This window comes from Lepus europaeus, chromosome 11 (assembly GCF_033115175.1).
Source record: "Lepus europaeus isolate LE1 chromosome 11, mLepTim1.pri, whole genome shotgun sequence".
NCBI classification, from domain to species: Eukaryota; Metazoa; Chordata; class Mammalia; order Lagomorpha; family Leporidae; genus Lepus; species Lepus europaeus.
In genome coordinates this window covers 107,059,928-107,086,255 of record NC_084837.1, presented here as the reverse complement: position 1 = coordinate 107,086,255, position 26,328 = coordinate 107,059,928, and the positions used below count along the sequence as shown (strand labels likewise).

General features: G+C 48.6%; 1 protein-coding gene across 2 annotated transcripts in view; it reads right to left on the bottom strand.

Moving 5' to 3' along the window:
- Window positions 1-26,328, bottom strand: part of ADAMTSL3 (ADAMTS like 3) — a 390,931-nt gene that overhangs the window by 338,293 nt on the left and 26,310 nt on the right. For both annotated transcript variants that reach the window (XM_062206333.1, XM_062206332.1), the window contains exon 3: window positions 4,533-4,652. In XM_062206333.1, coding sequence (XP_062062317.1) covers window positions 4,533-4,652 — 120 coding nt within the window. The remainder of the gene's footprint in view (window positions 1-4,532; window positions 4,653-26,328) is intronic.

The window sequence follows — 26,328 nt, the reverse complement described above, 5'->3', positions numbered from 1 at the left end:
TAGCCGGGCTTTTATGTGTCTCATTAAACGCAGCCTACATCACAGCCATGCCTGACCCGCCTCAGGGTTATTAGCTTTCCAGGCACCTCACCCAGGGGACATCTGAAGAGGGACCAGAGGGTCTCTGTGACAATATGCCCAGGATAAAATGCTTTAAAATGTCCTACGAGGGTTGCCCAAGAGCGCAGATACCTACACAGCATCTGTCTGTTTCTCAGTCCAGCAAGCGAGCATCTGATAGGCAGGTAGGAAGATCCCACCTCTAACCCAGCCCCTTGAGAAAGCAAAGTGCAGCCTCCATTGCTACCCAGGCACTTTCTGGTGAAACAGGAGGGTACTTCTGTTCACGGAAAATGGAATTAAAAGGCAGGTTGATTTGGACACAAAACAACTGGAAATGCAAGCATAGTTTCTTTATAATACTGATTTTTCTACAAACTCCTCGAAGATCCCCAAGAATATGCAAACGGCACAAGTAGGCACCCAAGCCACCTAACTGATTCTGTCTGCCCTGGTGGTGGCTCACCCCACCGTGCACCTATCTCTGGCTGTACAGAGCCAGCTGGGGCGTAACAAAGCCTACACTGGAAAATTGTCCCCATTTCTTTCCCAGATATGGAATCTTGGTGAGGCAGCCCTGCAAGTCTTCTAAGGACCACCGGAGAATTCATCCACAAGAGACAATTTGTTCCAAAGAGTACAAATGACTTCTAGACATTAAGCTTTATATTATGTTGGATCCAACCACTTGTTTGAATCTCTCAGCCATAATGATGTGTGAAAGAAGCCAGACACAAATGAGTACGTGCTGTATGACTCAATTTATATAAAATTGAAAGTAAAAATGAAAAGCAGACAAAACTAATCTGTAATAGTGATAGAAGCCAGAATGGTGGTTACTTCTTGGGTGGGAAATACCGGGAGGAAGGGGCCACAAGGAGGCTTCCAGGGTGTAAGAAATTTTGATTTCTTGAACTGAGTAGCAGTTACACAAGTGTAAAACTATTTAAAAATTCACCAAGCTCTAGACTTCAGACATGTGTGCATTTTGCTATAGAAATGTTAGCCCTCAATAAAAGTTCGATTTAAAATGTTGTGTGGGACAGGCATGGAGCTTAGGGTTAAGACAATCACAACCCAACTGCTTAAGGCACACATGCGCCATATCAGAGTTCCTGGCTACCTGGCTCCACTCCTGATTCTGGCTTCCGGCTAAGGTAGATCCCGGGAGGCAGTGGTGATGGCTGAAGTAACTGGATCCCTACCACCCACATGGGGCACTTGGATGGAGTTCTTGGCTCCCAGCTCCATGCCTGATGCAACCCCAGCTGTTGCAGATTTTTGAAGAGTGAACCAGCAGATGGGAGCTTGCTTATGCTAACGGTTGCTCGCTCTCTCTCTCTCTCTCCTTGCTCTGAAATAGATAATTTTTAAATGTTGTGCAGGGTCCCCTGATACAAATAGAGAATATATTTCTTATTTTTGTTTAGCCTAAGCACATCTTAGTCTCTGAATTGAGTGTTTGCAAATAATATTAGTAATATCAACAGCCCGATCAAATGCTTCTACGTGCCAAGTCCTCAGAGGGGAAACTTACATGAACGTCTCCTTCAAGTAGTCACAACACCACCACGAGGTAGATGCCATCTGTATCTCCATTTCACAGAGGAGAAAATGGAGACACAGAGAAGTGAAGTAACTGGCCCAAAGCCACACAGCAAATTCAAGAGTGAAACTGGGACTCAAATCCAGAGTAGTCCAACTCCAGACCCTGTGTTTTTCATTGATCTTAATATTTTGACACATGCTGTGGGATAAGGAAATTTCTATGGCAAGTTTGATCACGTTTGATTGGTTCTGCCTTTTTCTCTGTGTCTGAGAAACGTGTTAGCATTACAAGGCATTGTGCATGTTCAGCATTAAGACGAAAGAGAATGAGGCTTGGGTGCTGGGATAATAACCTCTAGCTGGTTAAATTTTTTTTTTAAGATTTATTTTATTTATTTGAAAGACAGAGTTATAGAGAGAGGTAGAGACAGAGAGAGAGGTCTTTCATCCACTGGTTCTGTGCCGATCTGAGCCAGGAGCTTCTTCTGGGTCTCTCACATGGGTACAGGGACCCAAGGACTTGGGCCATTTTCTACTGCTTTCCCAGGCCACAGCAGAGAGCTGGATTGGAAGAAGAGCAGCCGGGACTAGAACCGGCACCCATATGGGATGCCAGCGCCTCAGGCCAGGGCTTTAACCCACCGCGCCACAGCGCCGGCCCCACCTCTAGCTGGTTAAATTCTTGAGTTTCCTTCAGGAGATACATTTAGTTTAGTGCAAGGTCTTGCTTTCTCTGCTGTTAGCAGAGGGGGGTGGGTGCTATTATGGGCTGTTGTAGTTTCACCTTGTTCCTTTCGCTTCAAATAAACACACCGTAGGGGCAACACAGAAGGGTTTTATGTGCTGGTCACTGGGGCTTCTGGGAATAACGTGTGCCGTGATAAAATTTCCATGGCATGCCGTGCCCTCTTAAAATCTGCTTCAGACCTTTTTGAAAAGACCACAGGGACTTGTTCTCCTCTTTTTCTGGCTTTTATATTGTTATTATATTCAATATAGCATGTCTGTGGACGCTGGAGGAGGCATTAACCACTCTTTAATTATAAAATGCATGGCCTATGATTGCCCAGACACCCTTTTTTATCTTTTACTGCCTTCTCAATTAGTTTCTCTGAAGTTCTCCCATGAAAACCTGTTGGATCACTGATTCCTAGATTAAACAGAGCTATAAATTACAGACCCTCTAAAAATCCATTAAGGAGAAAGACATAAAGTGACTTAGTAATATTTGAGGCTCTATTAGCAGCCAGGTTCCAGTGCCTGGGCGCCATGGTGTGAGCACAGAATCACCCCCACCCCAGTTCCCACAAGAACTATTTTTAAAAATATTTATATTTATTTATTTGAAAGAGTTACAGAGAGGTAGAGGCAAAGAGAGAGAGAGAGAGGAGAGAGAGAGAAGGTTTTCCATCCACTGGTTCACTCCCCAGTTGGCTGCAATGGCCAGAGCTGCACCGATCTGAAGCCAGGAGCCTGGAGCTTCTTCCAGGTCTCCTACATGGGTGCAGGGGTCCAAGCATTTGGGCCATCTTCCACCGCCTTCCCAAGTCATAACAGGGAGCTGGATCAGAAGTGGGGTAGCTGGGACTTAAACCAGCGCCCATATGGGAGGCCAGCATTGCAGGCAGCAGCTCTACCTGCTAGGCCACAGTGCCAGCCCCTACAATAACTATTTATGCCCTTGCTTTTCAAGAAACTCAGAAAAATGATTGAACATTGAACTTGTCAATTAAAAGACATATTGGCCTCATCCCAATCTTGCCCCAGTGAGCTGTGTGGCCCCTGCCCATGGAAAGCCTGCTGGGTCCCAACCCTCACCTGGGCCCCAGCTCCAGAGCTAAACCTACCAGGGGCAGGTTCCATAGGATGAAAACAAGCTGGGATCAGAGTATGAAGAGCAGACTGCTCTTCCCCGCTCTGGGTCCTGACTGCTCTGCTGGGCAAGGCTCCAGTCCTCCACCCAGTGCAACTCCAGCCCCTGCCCGGCTCCAGCCAGCACAGCACTGGAACCCACTGCCTGGAGTCGCTTTTGGACTGACTCACGTCGGCAGATCAAGCGCCTCCGAGCCACTGCCTTTGGCCCCCGTCAAGGCCTTGCCCACATCAAACTGCGCAGCCTCCGGCCACGCCTTTACGACAGCACAGCTGTTCTCAATCACTGGGTCGTCTCCCCCAGTGCCACCGTGTACCATGAGAGGAGGGCTGCTGTGTCCAGGTCCCCATCTGCTGTTCAGCACAACCAAGTCCCGCATCGTCTTCAGTCCTCTGCCCTGCGGACACAGGCTCCACTGCCCAGAAACCTCTACGTTGGCAAAGGACGCTCCTCTGTGCTGAGGAATTGGGATTTCAACGACGTGTGTCATCGTTAAAATATCAACAGGACTTGACAGTGGAAGGGTTCACGAAGCCAAGTGCCCAGCGTCTACTCAGCCACACACAGCCTTACTCTCTGGTTAGAATGTCATGGAGCGATTGAAAGATACACACACATACACACACACTCACACACACAGAGGCATACACACTTTGTCCCCCTTGTTGGAGCATGTCTTTCTAGGCTTAGAAAATCACACACTCACTCACACACACACACACACACATATGTTGCTGCTAGTGAACGAAATGAAAAATGCCAGAACTTTTTGGGCAATTTCAGAATGCAATGATAATCGGGTGATGGTTAAAAATGATGAGTCCAACCTATATTTCTGATGCAAATGAGAAATAATGATTCTCAGAGCCTGACCTGCACATTGGGTAGGGAATGGCACGCAAACGTGGGCGATCCAGAGGTCCTGGGACCCTTCGAGGCTGTCTATTGTACTAACAGCACCAAGGGGAAAAGAGAGCCATTTAGAAGGTGGTTTTGAGACACTGCATCCTGCCCACAAAGCCAGAAGTACGTTCTTTTGCAGCATTCTTACCTGGTCGTCATAGCGATACGTGAGGAACTGCTCCCCTGTTGTGTCTTCCAGGAAACTTCCTTGAGGAGACAGCGCAAACTCGGGCAGGAAGTAGGCTCCGGGAGACTTCTCTGCTGTGGTCTACAAGGCAAGATGGCTCAGTCACAAGCAAGGCTCCAGGAAGCACTCCCAGACAGGCACAGTCCAAAAGAGTCAATCCGAAAGAGCCCACCCACCAAACGCTGTTGCCAGCGAAGAACTGGGAAGTGGCCCTTCTTGGCCAAGACCAAGGGGAAACACATCAGGTCCCCAGGGTGGGAACACTCCTGGACCAGGACATCACACTGGCCCGTCACAAACTGGCATCAGTGGTAGCATCCCCTGACACCTGCCCTGCTCTCTCCCCCTCCTTCTTCCTCCACTCCCCACTCTCAGCAACTTAGCCAGAGTCATTAACTCACTTCAGTTTTGTGATTACAAATCCACCACATTTAGAATTTTATTTCCTCCCTCCCTCCCTCTCTCCTTTCTCCCTCCCTCCCTCCCTTCCTTCTTTCCTTCCTTCCTTCTTTCCTCCCCTTTTTCTTTTTGGTGAAGGAAAGATGAAATAATTTTTTTACCATATTACAACAGAAATGCATGTTCATTATAGAAACTTCAAATGAACACAAAAGACAATAAAAATCACCCACAATCCCTTAAACCTACAATAACCACTTTGGTGTCCTTTGGTATATTTCTCTTGAGTTTTTTCTTTCATAAGGTTTGCATGTTCACATAAGTACCCAAGGTTAAATAGGCATGAGTTGTGCAGGAAGACTCTGCTTGCTTCATAGAAAGCTCATAGCCTGGTTTCTGACTCCCTGGGCCTACATGCCCATCACTAGATGGACAACGCCTGCTGGAGAACACGCCTTGGACATGGTGGCCTGCACCCTCACCAGCGGATGTCTGAGAGTACACGGTGCTTACCAGGATCTCTGCCTTATTGTTTCAAGCAGGAAAGTGATGAAAACGGGCACAACACCCAGAGCTCAGTCCCATGTAGATCGACGCCTGTGCCCTAACTGGGCACCTCAACCCCCCAGCTTGGCCAGGATCGGTAGGAAATAGAGAAAGAGGCCACAGTGTTACTGTAAGGAAGTCGCTCTGTGCAGGCAGGAGGAGTGGGGAATGAATGCACTCCTCTGACTCTGCTGTTGCCCCAGTCGTCTCATTCCCAACCTGCAGCAGGAGCTCTGGTAGAAACAAAAACAACCGTTTGAATCTTGCACTTTGGCCATAGAAACCAACATGGCAGATCTCTGTCAAGGCACAAAGTAGAGAAGCTCCACTAGACTAGCTGGTCCAGACAGCACCAGACTGTTCCAAGAACTTCAGGATTTTCTTATTAACTCCGCTGATGCAGGAGATGCAGTACCACCAGTTCTCTGCTTCTATCGGCTCCAGAGCTCCAAAGAATCATAATTTTTAAACGCCTAAGGAGAGCTTTGAAGTCATCTAGATCAAACTCTTTATTTTACAAGCAAGCAAACTAAGAATAGGAGACTGGAACAGGACTGGAACCTGTTAGAGTGGGGGCAGTGCAACTTCCTGAATACAAGGCTTCCGGTACAATGCTTAAGTGTAGCTGACCATGCATGCAACACATATGAGAAGACTTCAAAAGGTCCACACAAAGAGACGATTAAAAGATAAGTTCACAGGCAGGCATTTGGCATAGCGGTTAACACACCACTTGGGACACCTGCATCTCGTTATCAGAGTGCCTAGGTTGAAGTCCTGGCTACTCCACTTTTCATTCAGCTTCCTGCTAATCCATATCTTGGGAGGCAGGAGGTAATGGCCCAAGTATCTGGGTCCCTGTCACCCACATGGAAGACCCAAATTGAGTTCCTGGCTCCTGGCTTTGGCTGGGCCCAGCCCTGACTGTTGTGGGTATACAAAGAATGAACCAACAGATGAAAAACCTCTCTCTCTCTCTCTGCCTGTCAAACAAATAAAATATTATATTTTAGAAGTAAAGTTTATTATGCTGCAAAAAAGTTGGTATCCATCCATAATTTGTTCATAAAATGCATTCTCCATGATCTTTCATATTTATTGAGGATCTACTATGTGTCTGACAGTTTGAAGCACTACAAATATAATGAGGAACAAGAAAAATAAGATCATTATTTTCACAGAGGTTACATCCTAGTGGAAGGAGATACATAATAAAATAAGTAAAAATAAAATAATAAAATAAAAAATAATAAAAATAAAATAATAAAATAAAAATAAGTTTAAAAGTACAAAGACAAGAAAATTAAAGTTTTTGAATGTTACAAAGGAAATAATAAGGTGATACAACAGAATAGGGTGATTCAATTTTAGGTCAGATGATCAGCAAACACCATCCCAAGAGGGTGAGATTTAAACTAATACCTAAAGCATAAGGAACCAGTTGTGCAAAAAGCCAAGGATTAATATAACTGGACAAAAGAGGAGCAAGTACAAAGTCCAGAACTGGAAAGGAGGTCAGCATGGGTGAAGCCAGCTCATTCAGAGCCTTGTGGGCCATGGCAAGGGGGTCGGAGAACCCCAGTAGAGGATTTGAACAGTACTGACTGCTTTGTGGAGAATGGGCTAGAAGGAGGCACTATGGAGTCAGAAGGACCAGTTAGAAGGCTGCTGATTTCAATCCATGTGAGAAGCCATGGCTCCTGGGACTGGTATCATTATCTCCCTGGTGGAGGAGATGGTGATGGACAGAAGAACCAACAGAACTTGCTGATGAGGGAGATAAAGGGAAGAGCCAAAGATGGCTTTTGGGTTTTTGGTTGAGCAACTGGCTGTTAGGAAATGCAACAGATTGCTATTCCTAAGGCAAGGCAGGATGTGCTGGGAAGGGTCAAGAGTCAATAGCTCTGTTAGTCCCGTGAGACACCTCCATGGAGACACTGAGTTGGCTTCTCCATACGCAACTCTACAGCTCAGAAAGGAGGGATGAACCTGGGTAGAGAGATTCGGGGGTCACCACTTAACATTTCCATACATACCTATGTACATGCATATAGAGTCAGTCATGGTACCAGGAAGAAAAACAGTGTGGAAGACAAGAGGACCTCTTGTCACTTACAGTGAGTGAACAAGGAAGAGCTATCAAGAGACATCAAAGAAAAAAATATTGACTCATGGAAAGATTCAGCATCAAAGACAGTAGTCAATCATCCTGAACGCCTCTAAGAGATGCGGAAACAGGAAGCTGGAGAAGTTCCCACTGGTTCTGGCCACAAAGAGGTCACTGTTGACCTTGACGAGAGTAGTTGCCCTGCAGTGTTGAGGGGGTGACTGGGAGAAGAAGCAGTACAAGGCCAGGAAGGGAGACTTCGAATGGGGTCATCACTAGAGGGCAATGTTTGCAGGGTGAATTTTTAAAGAGAGCTATTGGGACATGTGTGTTTGGTTACAGGGATAATCCAGTAGTGATAGAGAGAACAGAGAGAGAGAACTGCAGGAATAAGGCAGTTAGTTGAGAAGGAAGAGTTTGGCCTTTGCAAGGGTGAGGGTGTCTGGTCCATGGAAGTCCACACCAGGTTATGTTTCTTTGCTGACTCCTCTCCAACTGAGCTACCTTGGCCCACAGCACCTTTCTCCCACCCATTCCTCCCCGCATATACACGTAGAGTTGGATTCTAGAGACAGGAAAGTATAGGATCCAGGAAAAGACCATTATCTGAGCCATAGAGTTGCAGAATTGCAAGCAACTTCACAGACTGTCTAAAAATCCCATGGTCTCCACAGCAGGAATTATTCCTGCAGTATTCCCAGTGGCTGGAAATTCCAAAGAGGAAGACGGCAGGGAATAAAGGAAGGCTTGGAGCACCCTGTCCACACAACTCCCCTCTTCTCACAACTACCCCGTGAGGTGGCTGCCATCAGGCTGATTTCACACATGGAGACACCAAGACCCAGGCCATTCAGCCAAGGACTCACAAACCCCCAGCTGCCCAGTGAAACTTCACCTTCACCCCCTCGCTGGTGGAAAGGATTCTTAGAAAAGCTGGATCTCCAGCCGGCGCCGCGGCTCACTAGGCTAATCCTCCGCCTGCGGCGCCGGCACCCCGGGTTCTAGTCCCGGTTGGGGCACTGGATTCTGTCCTGGTTGCTCCTCTTCCAGTCCAGCTCTCTGCTGTGGCCCAGGAAGGCAGTGGAGGATGGCCCAAGTGCTTGGGCCCTGCACCCGCATGGGAGACCAGGAGGAAGCACTGGCTCCTGGCTTCAGATCGGCGCCATAGTGACCATTTGGGGGGTGAACCAACGGAAGGAAGACCTCTCTCTCTGTCTCTCTCTCTCACTGTCTAACACTGCCTGTCAAAAAAAAAAAAAAAAAAAAAAAGCTGGATCTCCAAGCAAGTGCTGGCGCAGTGGTCAGGATGCCACTTGGAATTCTAACACCTCATATCTGAACAGCTGGGTTTGAATCCTGGCTCCACTTCTGATTCGAGTTTCCTACTGATGTGCGTGTGCCCTGGAGGGCAGCACATGATGGCCCAAGTACTTGAGTCCCTGCCACCCATGTGGGAGACTCAGATGCAGGTCCAGGCTCTTGGCTTTGGCCTGGCCTACCCGAGTATTGCGGGTATTTGGAGAGTGACCCAGCAAATGTAAAATCTCTCTCTCTCTCTCTCTCTCTCTCTCTCTCTCTCTCTCTCTCTCTCCTGCTCTCTTCCTGTCTTCCTCTCTCCCTTTCAAATCAAAATAGAATGTTTTTATTTTAAAGAAAACCTGACGCTTCCTTTAGGAGACGTGGCTGATTTGACGTTTGGCTTCAGAGGGCAAGGCTCACATGGAACCCACAGCTGATATTTCCACCCACATGGGAGTTGACATCCTAACTGCTAGGGAGACTCGGTAGCGTGCAGCTCCTCCCAGGATGGGGCCACCAAAGAGGCAAGGCTTGGAGGAAAGTTAGGAGGAGGGAGGCCGGATATGGACATGTGCAATCTTCCCAGGGCACGGGGCCAGCGCCTGGGAGACAAGCTGCCAGAACGCGTCGTCTCCACCAGCCACCGTGCACAGCTGCAGAAGGCACTAGGGAAGCAGGAATCCAGACGGCTCCTCCAGGGGCTGTGAATCTGAGACGTGGGGATACAGCTGTGTCTCCATCTCCCCCTCCAGCTGAAGGCTTCGACTGTGGCAGGAGGAAGATGGGATGGCTGTTCAAGAACAAGATGTCAGTGCTCTACACCCTGTAAAAGTCCGAGAAGAACTGTCAAGACGGGGGAAAAGGCTTGGCTGACTGTGATACGACAAGACATACATATTTGGTCTCTGACTACCTTTCCTGATGTACATCTCCCAGAACCCTTGTAATTTCCAGAACAACAGGAGTAACACAAGCAGCTTTTGTTCTAATGTGGTGACTCTTGTTGGGGGGGGGGGGGGTCTCCTGAATAGACTCGGGATGGGGGCTGGTTGTCAAGGCAACCAACCATGGGATTACAGAGTTGGAATACTCAGTTTCATCCCGAAACCTCTGGGAACAGGCAAGGGACTGGAAGTTGAGTTGTGACCAATGGCCAACGAGATAGTGAACCATGAGTAGGTAAGTAACGAAGGCCCCAGAACAACCCAAAAAACTGAGATCAGTGAACGTCCAAGTTAGTGAAGGCATCTCCTGCACCTCTTTCACTTCCAAGTTAGGGAACCAGCTCCTGCACCTCTCAGACCTCAGCTATGCATCTTGTCACGGGGTTGTGTGTCTGTGTCCTTGGCTGTGTCTTTCATGAACAAACTGATTAAGTCACGGGCAGAGTGCTTTCCTGACTTCTATTCAAGGAAGGGGGACAGTGGGAGCCCGGACAATAGCGTCAGTCAGAGGTACAGGTGACAGCCTACTTGCAATGAACGGTCTACGGGACTTGAGCCCTTAGCCTGAGGTGCCAGATGTGTCCCCAGGTAGACAAGTGTCAGACATGAACTGCATTAGAGGGCACGCAGCTGGAGACTTGCTTGGTGTGTTGAGAGCAGTATCAGGGTGTTGGGTTGGGTGGGGAGCAGAGTGAGAAGAGACAGTCCCCTCCAGCCACTGTCCACAGCTTCCGAGTCACCAGGGAAAACGGGACTGCTATAATGGGGAAAAGGAAAGAAGGGGACACATGAGTGTCCCTCCAATAGGGAATGTGACCCCAAAAACCAAGTACCCACCAGCTAAGGCACATACCATGGGGTTCCTACTGAGGTCCACCAGCCACCTGAACAATCCTGCTGGCTTGGTCTGGGCCTTACAGCTGAGATGCACGGCCAAACACAGCACCACCAACCTCTGCAGAATTGGGAACCAAGTCTCTTCCCCACTAGCTACCCTTAAGCCGCACGGTTGTGCTCAGGACTGAGAGCCAGACTGAACAATTTCCTGTCACTCACAAGTCTTCCCAGGCTGCTACGCCTGCTTGGGATCCCAATCTACCTGCATATGCATTGCATTCTTCCTGCTTCCCGTCAGCCCACATTGGAACTCTATCCGCACCCGCTTGTCCCTACTACCAACGCCACAGAGCAGGAACAAGGCTGACCTAATTACAGTCTGCTCATTTCAGATGTCTCCACATGGGCCACCAGGGATTCCAGAAACACCTTGTCAGATGCTTCCGATCCACAGCGACACAAGCAACAGCAAAAAGTGAGGTGTTCAATGGAAGAACTGAGTTGCCAGCAGCTCTAAATAGTTTGGAACAGAGGCTAACTGCCAAGGAGGCAAAGCACTGGACGCTCCCCAGACACCAGGACTTAGCAGAGGGCTTCTGAGGTCACTGTCAGGGACACTAATAGGCAGATAAGTCAGTCTCTATTAACAGCAACCTGCCGGGGAGAGACCCACATCCAGAGGGGAGGCTGGGGCCACTGCCCCAGGGGGAAGTTGCCTTTGATTGCTAGCAATGGGTGGCTCGGGAGGGGCACTTCCCAGGGGCAGCAGGCAGAAGCCCCAAGCCCAGAGCCAGCACCCTTCTGCAGGGAAGATGCGCTCTGCGGGGCGTCTGTGCGTGGCTGCTCCTGGCCAAGATGGCGAGGGCTTCAGTTTGCGACTTCCCAAGCCCGTGAAGGAACATCCAGTTGGACCAGTGCTACTTAAACTCAGTGTCCCAGGCGCATGTCTCCTCTCCAAACCACCGCATGCATTTCGATTCCTGAACCTGAAGCCAAGGTTAAAAAAGAAACTCTCCAGGTTATTTTGGATTTTTAAGGAGGAGGTCGTCATCCCAAGACTTGGGTGTCCAAAAACTCCCTGATGAAATAGAAAATGCAACGACTCAGACAGGGTCGGAAGGAGGGGCGAGGAAGGAGTTTGCATGTTTTTTCTGGGTTTTTAAAAATTACTTCTAGAGTTTTAGATTATTTTTCTGTGTTCATCATCAATTGTGTGTTCTGGTACCATCCAGCTAAAGAGCTAACGTTTTGAACAATGTCTGAGTGCGCCTCTGCCCACGTACCGTGAGGTTTCAAACTTCAGCTTCACGCTGGGTGGTATTCTCAAAGGAAGCAGCAGCTGTAGGTCCTCCTCACCCCTCATGGAGCCCTGGGGTGGGATGGGCACCACGGTGCCCTCAGTCAGAGGGGCCCCTCCCTCCCTGAGACCCATCAAGGGGACACCCTTCAGCCAAATGCCAATACAACTGCCACCTTCTGCCACCACACAGGCCTTCTCTCTCCCTCTCTCTCTCTCTCTCCCTCTCTCTCGACCCCCCTCTCCCTCCCCTTCCCACCCCCACCCAAGCTATACAAGACACACACACACCCCACATATACACTATTTACCATATATACCACATACATATACACACACTCCACACAACCCTCACACACCATACACTACACATATCACACCCACCAGACACAACACACACACACCACATATACACTATGCACTATACATACCACACACATACACACACTCCACACACATCCCATACAACCCCCACACACCATATACTACACATATCGCACCTACCAGACACAACACACACACAGCACATACCCCTACACTATGCAAACACCACACCACACACACACACTGATGCACACACCACACCTCATACACACCACACACACTACACAACACACATCATACACATTTTACACACACACCATACACAGCACACATAAAACACACTCCATACACTATACATATCACACCTACCATATACAACATACACACACCACATACCCCCACACTACACAACACACACCACACACATATTACACACACACCATACACAGCACACACAAAACACAAATCCCATACACTTCCAGACACACATAACACACCCTCCATACTACACAAACACAGTATCACACTCAATGCATTACACATAAACCATACCACCATATATTACACATACTGCACATAGCACATACCACAAACACCACACACACTGATGCACACACACAGTACACCCCATACACAACACATACCACACACCAAACAGCACACTACATACACGTCATAGCACACACACTGTACACTTCATATACCACACACAATATACACTATACAAACACCACATACACACACTATATAAACACACAACATACAGCACACCACATATACCATGCACAACACAACACACACCATACCACATACAACCCAAACACCCCCAAACACATACAAACACACCACATCTCCCACATACACATATACCATACACAATACACCATATATAACACACCATACCACGTACAACACACCTGCCTCCACACACATATACATACACAACACATATTCCCCATATAATATATCATAGACACACCACATCCCATATACACCACACACATTACACAACACACACCACACACACACACACACACCTTCCACACACACCAGATGCTACACATACCATACACACACATCATACACACACCACACCACATATACACCACGCACATACACACCCTTCTTCGGCCAACAAGCAGGACCCAGAGCAATCAGCAAAAACACCTTGGTGAGCCAGACTTCCGTATTCAGTGTCTGAGAGGGGAAGACCCTCACTTCCTCCCTCTTCTGGGCTCTCCTCAGCAACCTCCCCCTATCATCTCCTCTCCTGAGAAGCCAGCCCAGCGACCCCTCCCGGGGCAGAGCCTCAGGCCTGGGGCTGCACGGCCCAGCACATGGACGGATGGCCGAGCGGCGCTGGCACCAAACAAGGGCCACTTACTTTGAAAACGCGACTCTTTCTCTGAATGAGGAGCAGGAAGCAAGCCTCCCTGCCAAGGTACACAGTGCGGATCCTCTGCCCGGAGCCTGTGCCCCAAAATGTTTCGGAAGGGTCCATCTGTCAAGGACTTGAAGGACACCTGCCCACTGGAAACAGCCTCCATTTACAAAATGTCGCATGCAAACGTGTGCCATAGTACACGGCAGGAAAACCAAAAACCATAGCCCCCAGCACAGGTGTCAGCGACTGAAGGAGGCACTGGGGTTCATGGCCTAGGCCGTGCTCAGGGGTGGCACGGTCCCCACCCAAGCCACAGTTGACTGAGGAGCGCAGGTCACTATTGGCGGGAGCAGGTGCTGCCTGTGCCAACGCCTAGAGGGGGCGCCCTGCAGAGTGAGGGTCCCTGTCTCTGCATCCAGGGACCCACTCCAGCAGAGGGGCGCCCTGCAGAGTGAGGGTCCCTGTCTCTGGGTCCCGGGAACCACTCCCAGGAAACGGGGCGCCCTGCAGAGTGAGGGTCTCTGTCTCTGTGTCCCAGGAACCACTCCAGCAGAGGGGCGCCCTGCAGAGTGAGGGTCCCTGTCTCTGGGTCCCGGGATCCACTCCCACCCCTGACGGGAGTTCTGCTTTGGGAGGAGCACTCTCTCAGGGCCCAGCTGCAATCTGCACTTTGATCCGAAAGTGAAACATGGATTTTCCCACAGCCTTTTCACCACGAACACTCATCATTATCTCGCGGAGACAAGAGACCGCTTTGCCTTAAATTAAGAAATCAGTGTTTCAGTTTTCAAAGTAGGGCACGGAAGGGGCCATCCCCAAAGCATGGAGTGTCCAAGGAACTCTGTGGGCCCACAGGTGCATTCAGACAGCACGCGATCATAGGCACCTACCATGCGTCATGTACTATCACCGACCCAGAGAGTTCAGCAGTCAACAAGGCAGACACGAAGCAAAGAGCTCAGGCAGAAAATGAGCATAAGAGGGAAGCAAACTGTATACCATGCCCTGTGGAAAGGGGACTGGAGGTGCTGGCATTAGGATATAATTTGCAGTTTTAAGTGGAGTGGTCTGGGACAGGTGTTTGGCCTAGCAGTCACGGGTTTGAGTCCTGGCTCCAGCTCCTGACTCCAGACCCTGGGAGGCAACAGGTGATCACTCAAACAGCTGGGTCCTCGCCAACCACGTGGAAGACCTAGGTCAAGTGCCCAGCTCCTAGCATGAGCCAGGCCCAGTCATGGCCATCAAGGGCATGTGTGGAATGAACCAGCAGATGGGAGCATGCTCTCTCTCTAGCTCTCACTCTCAAATAAATGAATGAATGTCTTAAAAAGTAAAAATAAATAGGGGCCCGGGTGGTGGCGCAGCAGGTTAAGCCACTACCTACGATGTCGGCATCCCAAACTGGAGCACTGGTTCAAGTCCCAGCTGTACCTCTTCCAATCCAGCTCCCTGCTAATGCACCTGGGAAGGCAGCAGATGATGGCCCAGCAACTTGGACAGCTGCCACCCACGTGGGAGACCCAGATGGAAGTTATGACTCCTGGCTTCATCCTGGCCCACCCACAGCCAGTCATGGCCATTTAGGGAGTGAACCAGTGGATGGAAAGTCAGTCTCTCTCTCTCTCTCTCCTCTCTCTCTCTCTCTCTCTCCCTCCCTCCCTCTCTTTCCTTAAATAAATAAAATAAAACATTCTTAAAAATTGAAAATAGAGGCTGGTGCTGTGGCTCACTAGTTAGTCCTCCGCCTGCAGTGCCGGCCTCCCATGTGGGCGCCAGTTCTAGTCCCAGCTGCCCCTCTTCCGATCCAGCTCCCTGCTATGGCCTGGGAAGGCAGTGGAGGATGGCTCAAGTCCTTTGGCCCCTGCATCCATGTGGGAGACCAGGAAGAAGCACCTGGCTCCTGGCTTCGGAACAGCACAGCTCCAGCCATTGCAGCCATTTGGGGAGTGAACCAGCGGACAGGAGACCTTTCTTTCTGTCTCTCTCTCTCACTGTCTGTAACTCTCTCTCTCATCAAAATAAAAATAAAATTAAATCTTTTTGAAATTTTAAAAATAAATTCATTTAAAAAGAGTGATTAGGGTAGCCTAAGGCAGGGCAGGCTTCCTTAGAGAATCATTATTTTCTCTGATTTTATGAACTGGCAAATTAGATCTCGCCATTTTCCTTAAAAGTCTCAGAATGCTTGTCCTCTCTAGGAATCCGCAGGGCTCTGTTGTTTCTGCCTCTATGACAGGTCACCCTGTCCTCCTTAGCCCAAGCACTGCTCACTCCCCAGCCCTGGCACTCCAACGGGGGCAGCCCTGCCCCTGCTCCTGCCTCCCAGCGCCTCTGCACCCCTCCACGTTGCCTCTGCCATCGACCATGCCTGCCTGTTGCTCTGGCTGTTCTTCTGCCTGACACTGCCTCACCCTAATAACCCAGTGCAACACACGTGTGCAGAAAACACCCTCCGGGGGCAACGGATCCATGATGCAGGCAGGGTGCTCTTGGTTGCCAGCCTCAGAGCCCGTTCCTGTATCTATTCCTCGTGTATGAATTTGTGTTAATTCAGTAGCTAAAAAAAAAAAAAAGCATTACCAGCTCTTCCTAATTTGGCAGTGAGACACCACCCAACCTGACAAAGTCCAGAAACACGTCAGGGACATACTCATGTTTATTCAAGGTCTTTCTCACCCCTCCAGCTCCGTGCCTTTCAGGAAACAGCTCGTCTGTGTGGCTGAAATCATACAGGCTTGCAGAACGCAGCCTTCCAAGAGATGAAAAAGACAGAAATGTGCTGTTTGCACATACCCTGAAAAACATTCATATTCACCCTCCGCCGGTTTGTTTTTCTAAGCTCTGCAGGGCAGGAAGTGTTCGGTGTGAACACGTCAGCGGAGCTGCCAAATTTGCTGTTTGGATGCTCGTGTTTTTCAGAATTCTTCAGCCAGCGAGATAGTGGATTTCTGACTTCCAGTGTGCAAAATGGCATCACTCAAGTTTCAACAAACTCCAGAAAAGACAAAAACCCTTGGACTTGTCAGAAAATGCTAAGGACTTTTTTAAGGAACAGAAGATGATACTTTTGGACAAGAGGATGCTGGCATCACTTCCTGCAGTTCAACGGTTACAGCCACCATATTGGAGCCATAAATCAGCATGAGGAATTATTGTATGCTGCCTTTTGTTTAAAAAAAAAAAAGAAAGAATGCAAGTTATAGTCTGATCCAATTGGGATGCTGGGTGCCATATGGGTTTCTAGATTTAAGCTGATTTATTTTTAAGATATAATTTAAATTTCCTAATGATACATGGAGTTATAAATAATTTCCTTTTGAGTGTTTAAAACATCAACGAACCATCCCATATTGTTTGACATGAAAATGTCATGAAGTTTTAAGTCCTGAATAAACATTGGATTAGTTTTAGCAAGGGTACCGGATGCATGGAAAATCACATTCATAAAGAAGACAAGTTTGGAGACACCAGACACCTGTTACACCTAGTGACGGCTGCTCAAATGTGGGAGAGGGGCCAGACCTGCAGTTGGGATCCGGGGCTCCAACCTGCATCTGCAAGAAGGGGATCATGTGGCTCTCTGCTCGTCCCTACAGGTCTCCAGACCTCACCCCCAAGTCACTAAACAGGGGAGACGGTGCTCCGTGAGCTCCACGACTCCCCAAGGCAGGAGGCAAAGCAGGCAGGCAAGACGACAGTGCAGCAGCTTTGTTTCTGTACTGTATTTTTAAATTGCCATAGTAATACTGTGGGTGTGAATTTAGAAAAAGTCCCTGGGGCAGAAAAATACCCAGAAGTCAAAGAAGTAAAACTGTAATATCTTTTGTCATCAGAGTCAATGCACTTTCTAGAACCAAAAGCAGAGCTGAGAGAGGAGAAGTGCATCGTGACAGCTCTCACCGACCCAGGGGGCCCACAGAGACAGCCGCACTCAGCTCCGCGATGCAACAGAGACAAAGCACAACCTCGGGTTAAAGGGCCCACACTGGGGACTTCAGCCTACTGCAGGGGCGGGCGCTCGGGAGAGGAGGCAGCCTGCACATCCTGACGGGGCACATTTGCTGCACACTTTCCTCATTTGCAAAATGGAGCTGAAAGTGTTCCACTTCCCAGAGTCACTGGACTATTTAATAAAAGTACGCACATGATGGTGCAAACAGGAAGAAGCTGGACAAATGTACAGTACAGTGACTGCTCGCAATGCCCCCAAACCAAGTTTGTAATTCAAGCGTGAAAACATGCGTGTGTTGAGTGCCTTCGAGATGCAGATGCTGAGCTGGCCCCCTGCTCACAGAGAGCCTGCAGCGTTCTGGGGTCAAGTGTGGGCTGAGGAACAGAGCAGTAGGTCAGCCACTACAAAGTCGTGTGCTTAGGGGTGTCCAAGAGAGGGGAGAACGGGGCGCTATATAGCCGAGGTCCGGGGGAGGCTACACAGAGGCAGTGACCACCACACGGCCCTGTAAACAACAAGTAGAAATTAGGAAAACAGAGAGAAGGATGGAGGGGCAGAGCCTTCTAGAAAAACACAGGCATGCTAATAACACGGACAAAGATCCAGTCCAGAGAGAACAGGGCAAGTCAAGTGGACAGCTCTGGAGTACAGAATGTCAGAGACGTGAAGAGACGAGAAGTTGCAGAGACAGACACAGGCCAGACCTTGAACCTGATCTGGAAAGCAGATCATGAAGTAAAGTTCATGTGCATCCTGGGGAAGCACTGGAAAGATATTAAGTAGAGAAGTGAAATTGTTATTACAGAGAATGCATGAGGGGTAAATGAGACATGAGGCAGGGGCAAATGACAGCATGAGGATTGAGAGAAAGGGACCGTAATGAAAACCATCTCAGAATTCCAGAGGAGAAAACTGTGTCCCAATAGAGGTGAAATACTGGGAGAAATGGTGATGTGTGTGTGTAATCAAAACTAACTCCAAGGGTAGGCATTCAGCCTAGAGCTTAAGACACTGGCTAATATGCTTGCATCTCACATCCGACTGCCACAGCTCAATTCTCGACTCCAGCTTCCTGCTATTGCAGACTGGGGAAGGCAGCAGTGATGGCTCAGGGAGGTGGGTTCCTGCCGCCTACCTAGGAGCCCTGGATTGAGTTCCTGGCTCCCAGCTTGGCCCCAGCCCAACCCCAAGTACTGAGGGCATCTGGGGAGTGAACTATGGATGGGAGTGCACACGCGCTCTCTCTCCCCCTCTTTTTTCCCCTCTTTTTTTTTTCTCTCATCCTTTCAAATAAATAAATAAAAATAGTCATTAAAATAAAACTAACTCCAAACAAGAGGAAATTCTCCACGGTCCTTTAGACATTATAGAAATAGAAGCAGTACTCAACACTCTTCCCATGTAGAAAAGAATAGAACCACAGGGTTTTTGAGGTGAGTTCTACAAAACTTTCCAACTATAAATATAAATAATTCCAATCTTTAAAAAATATTTCAAAGAATAATAAAAAAGGGACTACCCAATAATTCATTTTATGAGATTATCATCTTAACAACCAAACCAGACAAGAATAATACCGGAAGGAACACCACTCTTAAAATATAAACCTCACTCCTGAAAATTTCCTAAATAAAATATAAGCAAAATAAATCCAGTGTACCAATAGAAGCCATCAGCAGCAGAACGGATCAATACATTGTGGAGTGGTGGCTGTGCACGCAGACACAGCAGAGCAGGGAGAATGAATGACCTCAACCTCGCACATCAAGAGAGTTGAAACTTAAAACCCTAACACTCGGGCCGGCGCCACGGCTCACTAGGCTAATCCTCTGCCTTGCGGCGCTGGCACACCAGGTTCTAGTCCCGGTCGGGGCACCGATCCTGTCCCGGTTGCCCCTCTTCCAGGCCAGTTCTCTGCTGTGGCCCGGGAGTGCAGTGGAGGATGGCCCAAGTGCTTGGGCCCTGCACCCCATGGGAGACCAGGAGAAGCACCTGGCTCCTGCCATCGGATCAGCGCGGTGCGCCGGCCGCAGCGTGCCTACCGCAGCGGCCATTGGAGGGTGAACCAACAGCAAAGGAAGACCTTTCTCTCTGTCTCTCTCTCACTGTCCACTCTGCCTGTCAAAAATTAAAAAAAAAAAAAAAAAACCCTAACACTGAGCAGATAGACACAGAGTGATTTCATTTGTATAAAATCCCACAAAAACGAGGATAACGCCAATGCGATGTCATTTAACAACACGTACTCGGCTAAACAATAAAGACGAGTAGAGGAAGTATCAGTCATCTGTTACCATGGTTACTTCTGAGCAGAAGGAGGATGCAACGTGGAAAGGCGTTGTGAGCGGTCAGGGGTATGGAGAGCGTCCCATTTCATAGGCACTCATGACGTCACCACTCTTAGGGCATCTCATCTACAGCGCTACACAAATGCACATGGCAACCTTCCGCTAAACATCATGGAATATAAATTCTTTTGGATATGGAGTTTGTAATCAGATAAGTTTTAAATTGGGCTTGAAGGTCTATTTCCATATTTTTATATTTAGCACTACATAAATAGAGTCTTTTCTACCAATAGGAAAATGGTGGATTATTCAATCAATTCTTCAGCAGAATTAAGTACATAAGCAGGAAAGTATGTGAAAATAGATCAATCAGGTCAATCAAATCAATTCCATATGGGTAACAAATGCTCAGGTTATAATTCTATTATATATATGATTCTACCATTTTCTAGGATCAAGAATTATGAAAGAAAGGTCTGTTATTCACCTGATTGTGTTTCCACCCTAAGTTACTTTTCTGTGGCCAGTGCTGTGGCAAAATGGGCTAAGCCTCTGCCTGTGGCACCGGCATCCTCTATGGCACTGTGGCATAGCAGGTAAAGCCACTGCCTGCAGTGCCAGCATCCCATATGGGTGCCTGTTCCAGTCCTGGCTGCTCCTCTTCCAACCCAGCTCTCTGCTATGGCCTGGGAAAGCAGTGGAAGATGGCCCAAGTGCTTGGGCCCCTGCACCTGCTGATTCCAGCCTTTTGCTAATGGAGAACCTGGTGGAGGTGGGGCTGGGGGTTGGGGGTGGGGCAGCAGGTGATGTTCCTGCCATCCACGTGGGAGATCAGGATTGAGTTCTGGGCTCCTGACTTCTGCATGGTGCAGGCCCTGCTGTTGCAGGTGTTTGGAGAATAAACAACAGACAGGAGCATGCAAACTCTCTGTTTGCCAAATATTTTCTCTAAAAGAATTTGCTATCTACAGGGGCTTCAGAACAGGATAACCAAGACCTCACGGCACTGCAGACCCCATGGCTCAGGCCCCCACTGCCCATCTGTCAATGGCTCTGATGGGAATGACTACCCACCTTAAACCATGGGAAAGACGTAACACTGCAGAAAAATGACACAGTCCAGCCCCACATTGAAGCTGAAGAACTCAATAACTTGATTCCTGAACAGGCAGCCATACAAGAGCCCGAACCTTTGAACCAAGCTTTTGTGTGACACCGAAGACGTGAAACTTTTTTTTTTCAGCAGCTGCCCTGCAGGTTTAAAGCAGGCGGTGTGACTGTACCTATGTCTTTAGACTCTTAGAGGATGCCTTGGTCCCCACACACTAGTGGGTCCCTCCTGTGGCAGCCAGTGCTCACCGTGTGCCCAGCAAACTGAGATGTACACAGAGGGTGAGCCCGTCTGTGTCCCTATTTCAAAGCTGCTCTGTTTCTGATGAGAAAGTGCCTCTAAGTGTTCAGACGGGAAAATGGGGTAACCACTCAAACACTTGCCTGCGTCTCCTCAGAGGCCCGTGACAGGTTGTAAAACAGGAGCATCTGCTCCTCGGCTTAGGGCAGAAACCCAGGCTGGGGAGAGGAGGCCAGAGCAGGAGGAAGGAGGAGGGAGCAGGACGTGCTGCCAGGACGCAGCTGGAGCGAGCCCGTCCCGGGGCGCCTCCATGTCCCTGTCCGTGCGGAAGTCACAGACGAAGGCCATTGCAGGCTCCCGGGGCTGCACTCTCACGTGGCCATCCTCCATGATGACAAAGAGAAGTACCAAAGGACTGCCCAGGGTGTGCCAGGCGCATGCGTGGTGTCCCGCAGGGAGACTGGATTAATCGCACTTAATGCTCGGGAAACTCTTTAATATCATCCATTTGTGTGAAAAAGGAAGGCTAGAGCTCACTGAGATGCTGGAGGTACAGGGAGCTGTTGAATCCCTGTGGCAAAACGTGCACAGGAAACTCGCTCATCTCCCCTTCCAGAGCCACACAGGCTAGGGAATGACCCTGGGCAACTAATAGGAGAGCCTGAACGTCTAGGAGAGACTGCAGGAGGAAGCTGGTGTGGCATCGAGGTAAGAGAGGGCTTCTTTAGAAAGACACCTGGGGGGCTGGCGCTGTGGTGCAGCTGGTTAAAGCCCTGGCCTGAAGCACCGGCATCCCATGTGGGCACCGGTTCAAGTCCCAGCTGCTCCTCTTCCGATCCAGCTCTTTGCTATGGCCTGGGAAAATAGTGGAAGATGGCCCAAGTACTTGGGCCCTTGCACCTGCATGGGAGACCCAGAGGAAGCTCCTGACTCCTGGCTTCAGATCAGCGCAGCTCCGGCTGTTACAGCCAACTGGGGAGTGAACCAGCAGATGGAAGACTTCTCTCTCTCTCTGTCTCTACCTCTCTCTGTAACTCTTTCAAATAAATAAAATAAATCTTTAAAAAAAAAAAAAGACACCCAAAAGGCCAACTCTGACAGACAAGATGCGGGCAGGTTTAGGGGTTAGGACATCAGGGTGGCTGGGTTGGAGTCCTGGCTCCAGTTCCTGATTCCAGGTCCTGGAAATGCAGACCCTGGGGGTAATGGGGGGGGGTGTGAACCAGTGCATAGGAGAGTGCCCCGCTTCCTCATCCTCTCAAATAAATAAATAAATAATAATTTTTTTGACAGGCAGAATTAGACGGCGAGAGAGAGAGAGACAGAGAGCAAGGTCTTCCTTTTACCGTTGGTTCACCCCCCAACGGCCACTTCAGCCGGCGCACCGCTTTCAATCCAGTTCCCTGCTAGTGGCCTGGGAAAAGCAGAGAAGATGGCACAAGTGCTTGGACCCCGCAACCCTTATCGGAAACCTGTATGAAGTTCCTGGCTCCTGACTTCGGCCTGGCTCAAGCCTGGCTGCTGCAGTCATCTGGGGAAGTGAACCAGTGGTTGGAAGTTCTCTTTCAACGTCTCTCTCTCTCTCTCTCTCTGACTTTCAAATAAATAAATAAATAAATTTTTTGAAAAGTTAAAAACATAGTCAATAGATTGAGAAAAGATATATAACCAACAGAAAAGTACTCAGAATATATAAGTGGTGCCTACAAACAAAAAGGAAGAAAAACACAAAAAACAAAAAAGTCTTCATGAGCAAAAGATATGAATAATCAATTCAGAGAAGCAGAAGATGAAATGCCAGGAAGCATGAAACCATGAGTATTATGTTAGTAATCAGAGAAATTTAAACTGTAACATCAGAGATGCCACTTTGTAACTATGAAACTGGCAAAAGTGAAAAAGCCTGATGATATCACTAACTGGAGATAATATGGTTCAAAAATGATTCTTAATCTTTTAGTTAGACTATACATTGATATCACAATTTGCATAATAACATTTGCTATAGCTAGTAAGGCTGAACACGGACCAATCATTTCACCAAGCTCTTCCACTCCCAAGTATAGACCTTAGAAAAACCAGTGGACAGATACATAGAACTGTTCGTAAAAACAAAACTCAAACAACTAAGTGCCTACAGGACAGCATAGTTAAGTTTTGATGTCTTCATACAGTGAAATACTCTGCATTAAAAATATATTTCAGAGGAGGTGGCACTATGGCATAGCGGGTAAAGCCGCTGCCTGCAGTACTGGCACTCCATATGGGTGCCGGTTTGAGTCCTGGCTGCTCCAGTTCCAATCCAGCTCTCTGTTATGGCCTGGGAAAGCAGTTGAAGATGGCCCAAGTCCTTGGGCCCCTGCACACACTTGGGAGACTGAAAAGAAGCTCCTGGCTCCTGGCTTCAGATCAGCGCAGCTCCATCTGGCCATTGCAGCCATTTGGGGAGTGACCACCAAATGGAAGATCTCTCTCTGTCTCTGCCTCTACCTCTCTGTAACTCTTTCAAATAAATAAACAAATCTTAAAAAAAAAATTTTTTTTTTCAGGGACTGACATCATGGCAGCAGGTTAAACTACCACTTCCCCAGCATCCCATGTTAAAGCACCAATGCAAATCCCGGCTGTGCCACTTCCAATCCAACTCCCTGCCAATGTGCCTGGGAAAGCATCAGACAATGGCCCAAGTACTTAGGCCCCTGCCACCCATGTGGGAGACCAGGAAGGAGTTCCTGGCTCCTGGCTTCTGCCTGACTTAGACTTGGCTGTTGTGGCATTTGGGGAGTGAACCAGGGCATGGAAGATTGATCTCTCTCTTTCACTCTCACTCTCACTCTTGGTCTAACATCAAATAAATAAACTTTTTTTTTTTTTTTTTTTTTGGACAGGCAGAGTGGACAGTGAGAGAGAGAGAGAGACAGAGAGAAAGGTCTTCCTTTTGCCGTTGGTTCACCCTCCAATGGCCGCCGCGGTTGGTGCACCGCGCTGATCCGATGGCAGGAGGCAGGTGTTTATCCTGGTCTCCCATGGGGTGCAGGGCCCAAGCACTTGGGCCATCCTCCACTGCACTCCCTGGCCACAGCAGAGAGCTGGCCTGGAAGAGGGGCAACCGGGACAGACCGGGACTAGAACCCGGTGTGCCGGCGCCTCAAGGCGGAGGATTAGCCTGTTGAGCCACGGCACCGGCCCAAATAAATAAACTTTTTAAAAGTAAAATTAAATAAATAAAACCAGGAAAGTACATATAGTAATATTTTTAAAAATTACATTTAATAACATGGATGAATCTCACTAGCAATGTTAAGCAAATAAAGCAAGTTGTTTTATTTATTCCACGTACATAAAATTTTAAAAGTACAAAAACATTACATATTTTGTTTAGGAACATGCAGTGAAAATATAAACAAAGGGAAAGGAACTCAAAATTCAGGGTAGTCATTTCCTCTGGGGACAAGAAAGAGGGGGAAAAAAAGGAAAAATGTACCTAGGGCTTTGCTTTTCTAATATTCTTTATTTCTTAAGTTGAGAGATGGTACATGAGTGTGTACTGTGTTTTTAATTTATTTTATTTAATTTTTAATTTTTAAATTTATTTGAAGGGCAGAGAGAGAGAGAGAGAGAGAAGTAGATCTTCCATCCACTGATTCACTCCCCAAATTCTTGCAACAGCCAAGGCTGGATGGAAGCCAGAGCCAGGACCCAGAAACTCAATCCAGATCTGCTCCATGGGTGGCAGGGACCCATCACCTGAGCCATCAGCTGCTGCTTCTCGGGGTGCGCATTAGCAGGAAGCTGGAATCAGGAGGCAGAGCCAGGAACCAAGCCCAGGCACTCTGCTCTGCGACACGGGTGTCTTTAACCACTAGGCTAAATGCCTACTCCCAAGTTTAGCAAACTAAGCAGAAATCTCAAAAACAGAAAAAGTGGAACAGCTGCAAGACACAAGCAAGGATGCTGAGACGGTAACTCTGTCACTGATTAGCTGTGAATGAATGGATCACCTTTGCTTTAGATTTCAAATGTACTAGGAGGCCCTAAGTCCAGAACACCAGCATGAAGTTTGTAGCTGTGAGTGTGGAGACAGCCTGGAGTCAGAAAACACTGGTGGCTGTCAACGGCTAAGTCACGCCTTTACGATGTCTCAATGTCTCGGGGTAAACAGACAGGTGCCACTAGCTGAGAAGTCTGCGCCTGCCCCTCAGGGGGAGGCTCAGCCTCTGAAAGTGTGAGATAAGCACTTAAGGGGCCATGAAGTGGTCATCTGCAAGAGCCCTACTGACCTCAGAGGCACAGGATCAGGGTAAAGCTATGCCAGGAACTGCTCTGTGTGACCCACGTGCTGCTGTCCACTTACCTACCCAGTGCCAAGTGAACTCCTTCCAGGACAGACAGTGTGTCCTCCCCGAGCGCTCGCTCTCTCCCAAGCTCTGTGCTGGACCACGTGTGGAGCCCAAAGAAAAGCAGACAGAGCCCTCAGAAATGGGGACGAACCCTCAAATGGGAAGTCCAATGATGGAGGAAAGACGTGTTCAGGAATAACTTGGTTATGGGGAAATTAATGGGACTGAAGAATTTGTGGATGTTGCGGGTCTTGAAGGATGGCAGATTTAAGAAGAGAGGGCAGATGGAGAAAGGATTGAGAAGAGGGGGGAGTAAGAGAAGGAAACGTGGTGCAGGTGAAATTCAGTTTGGGTAAGTTTGGGTACCTGGTCAACCACACTATTAGGAGCAAACAGCAGGCCACACACAAGAGCAGAGGAAGAATTCAGCAGTCCCTATCCTGGGGGTCACAAATAGAAGGTCTGAGCAAGCGTCTGCTTTCTCTCCTTCTCCCCTCTAGTCTTGGTCCTTCTTGGCTCAAAGGCATCACTGGCTTCACGGAGCCAACACTGAAATGGCCCAAGTCCACATATTTCCAATCTCCTCGCACTCCTAGACCTCTGAAAGCCTGTCGGGGGTGCTGTCCTCCGGGGCTAGGCAGTCGGTCCACCTGACAACTGGCTGGGTAATGGCCCAGGGAGGAAAATAC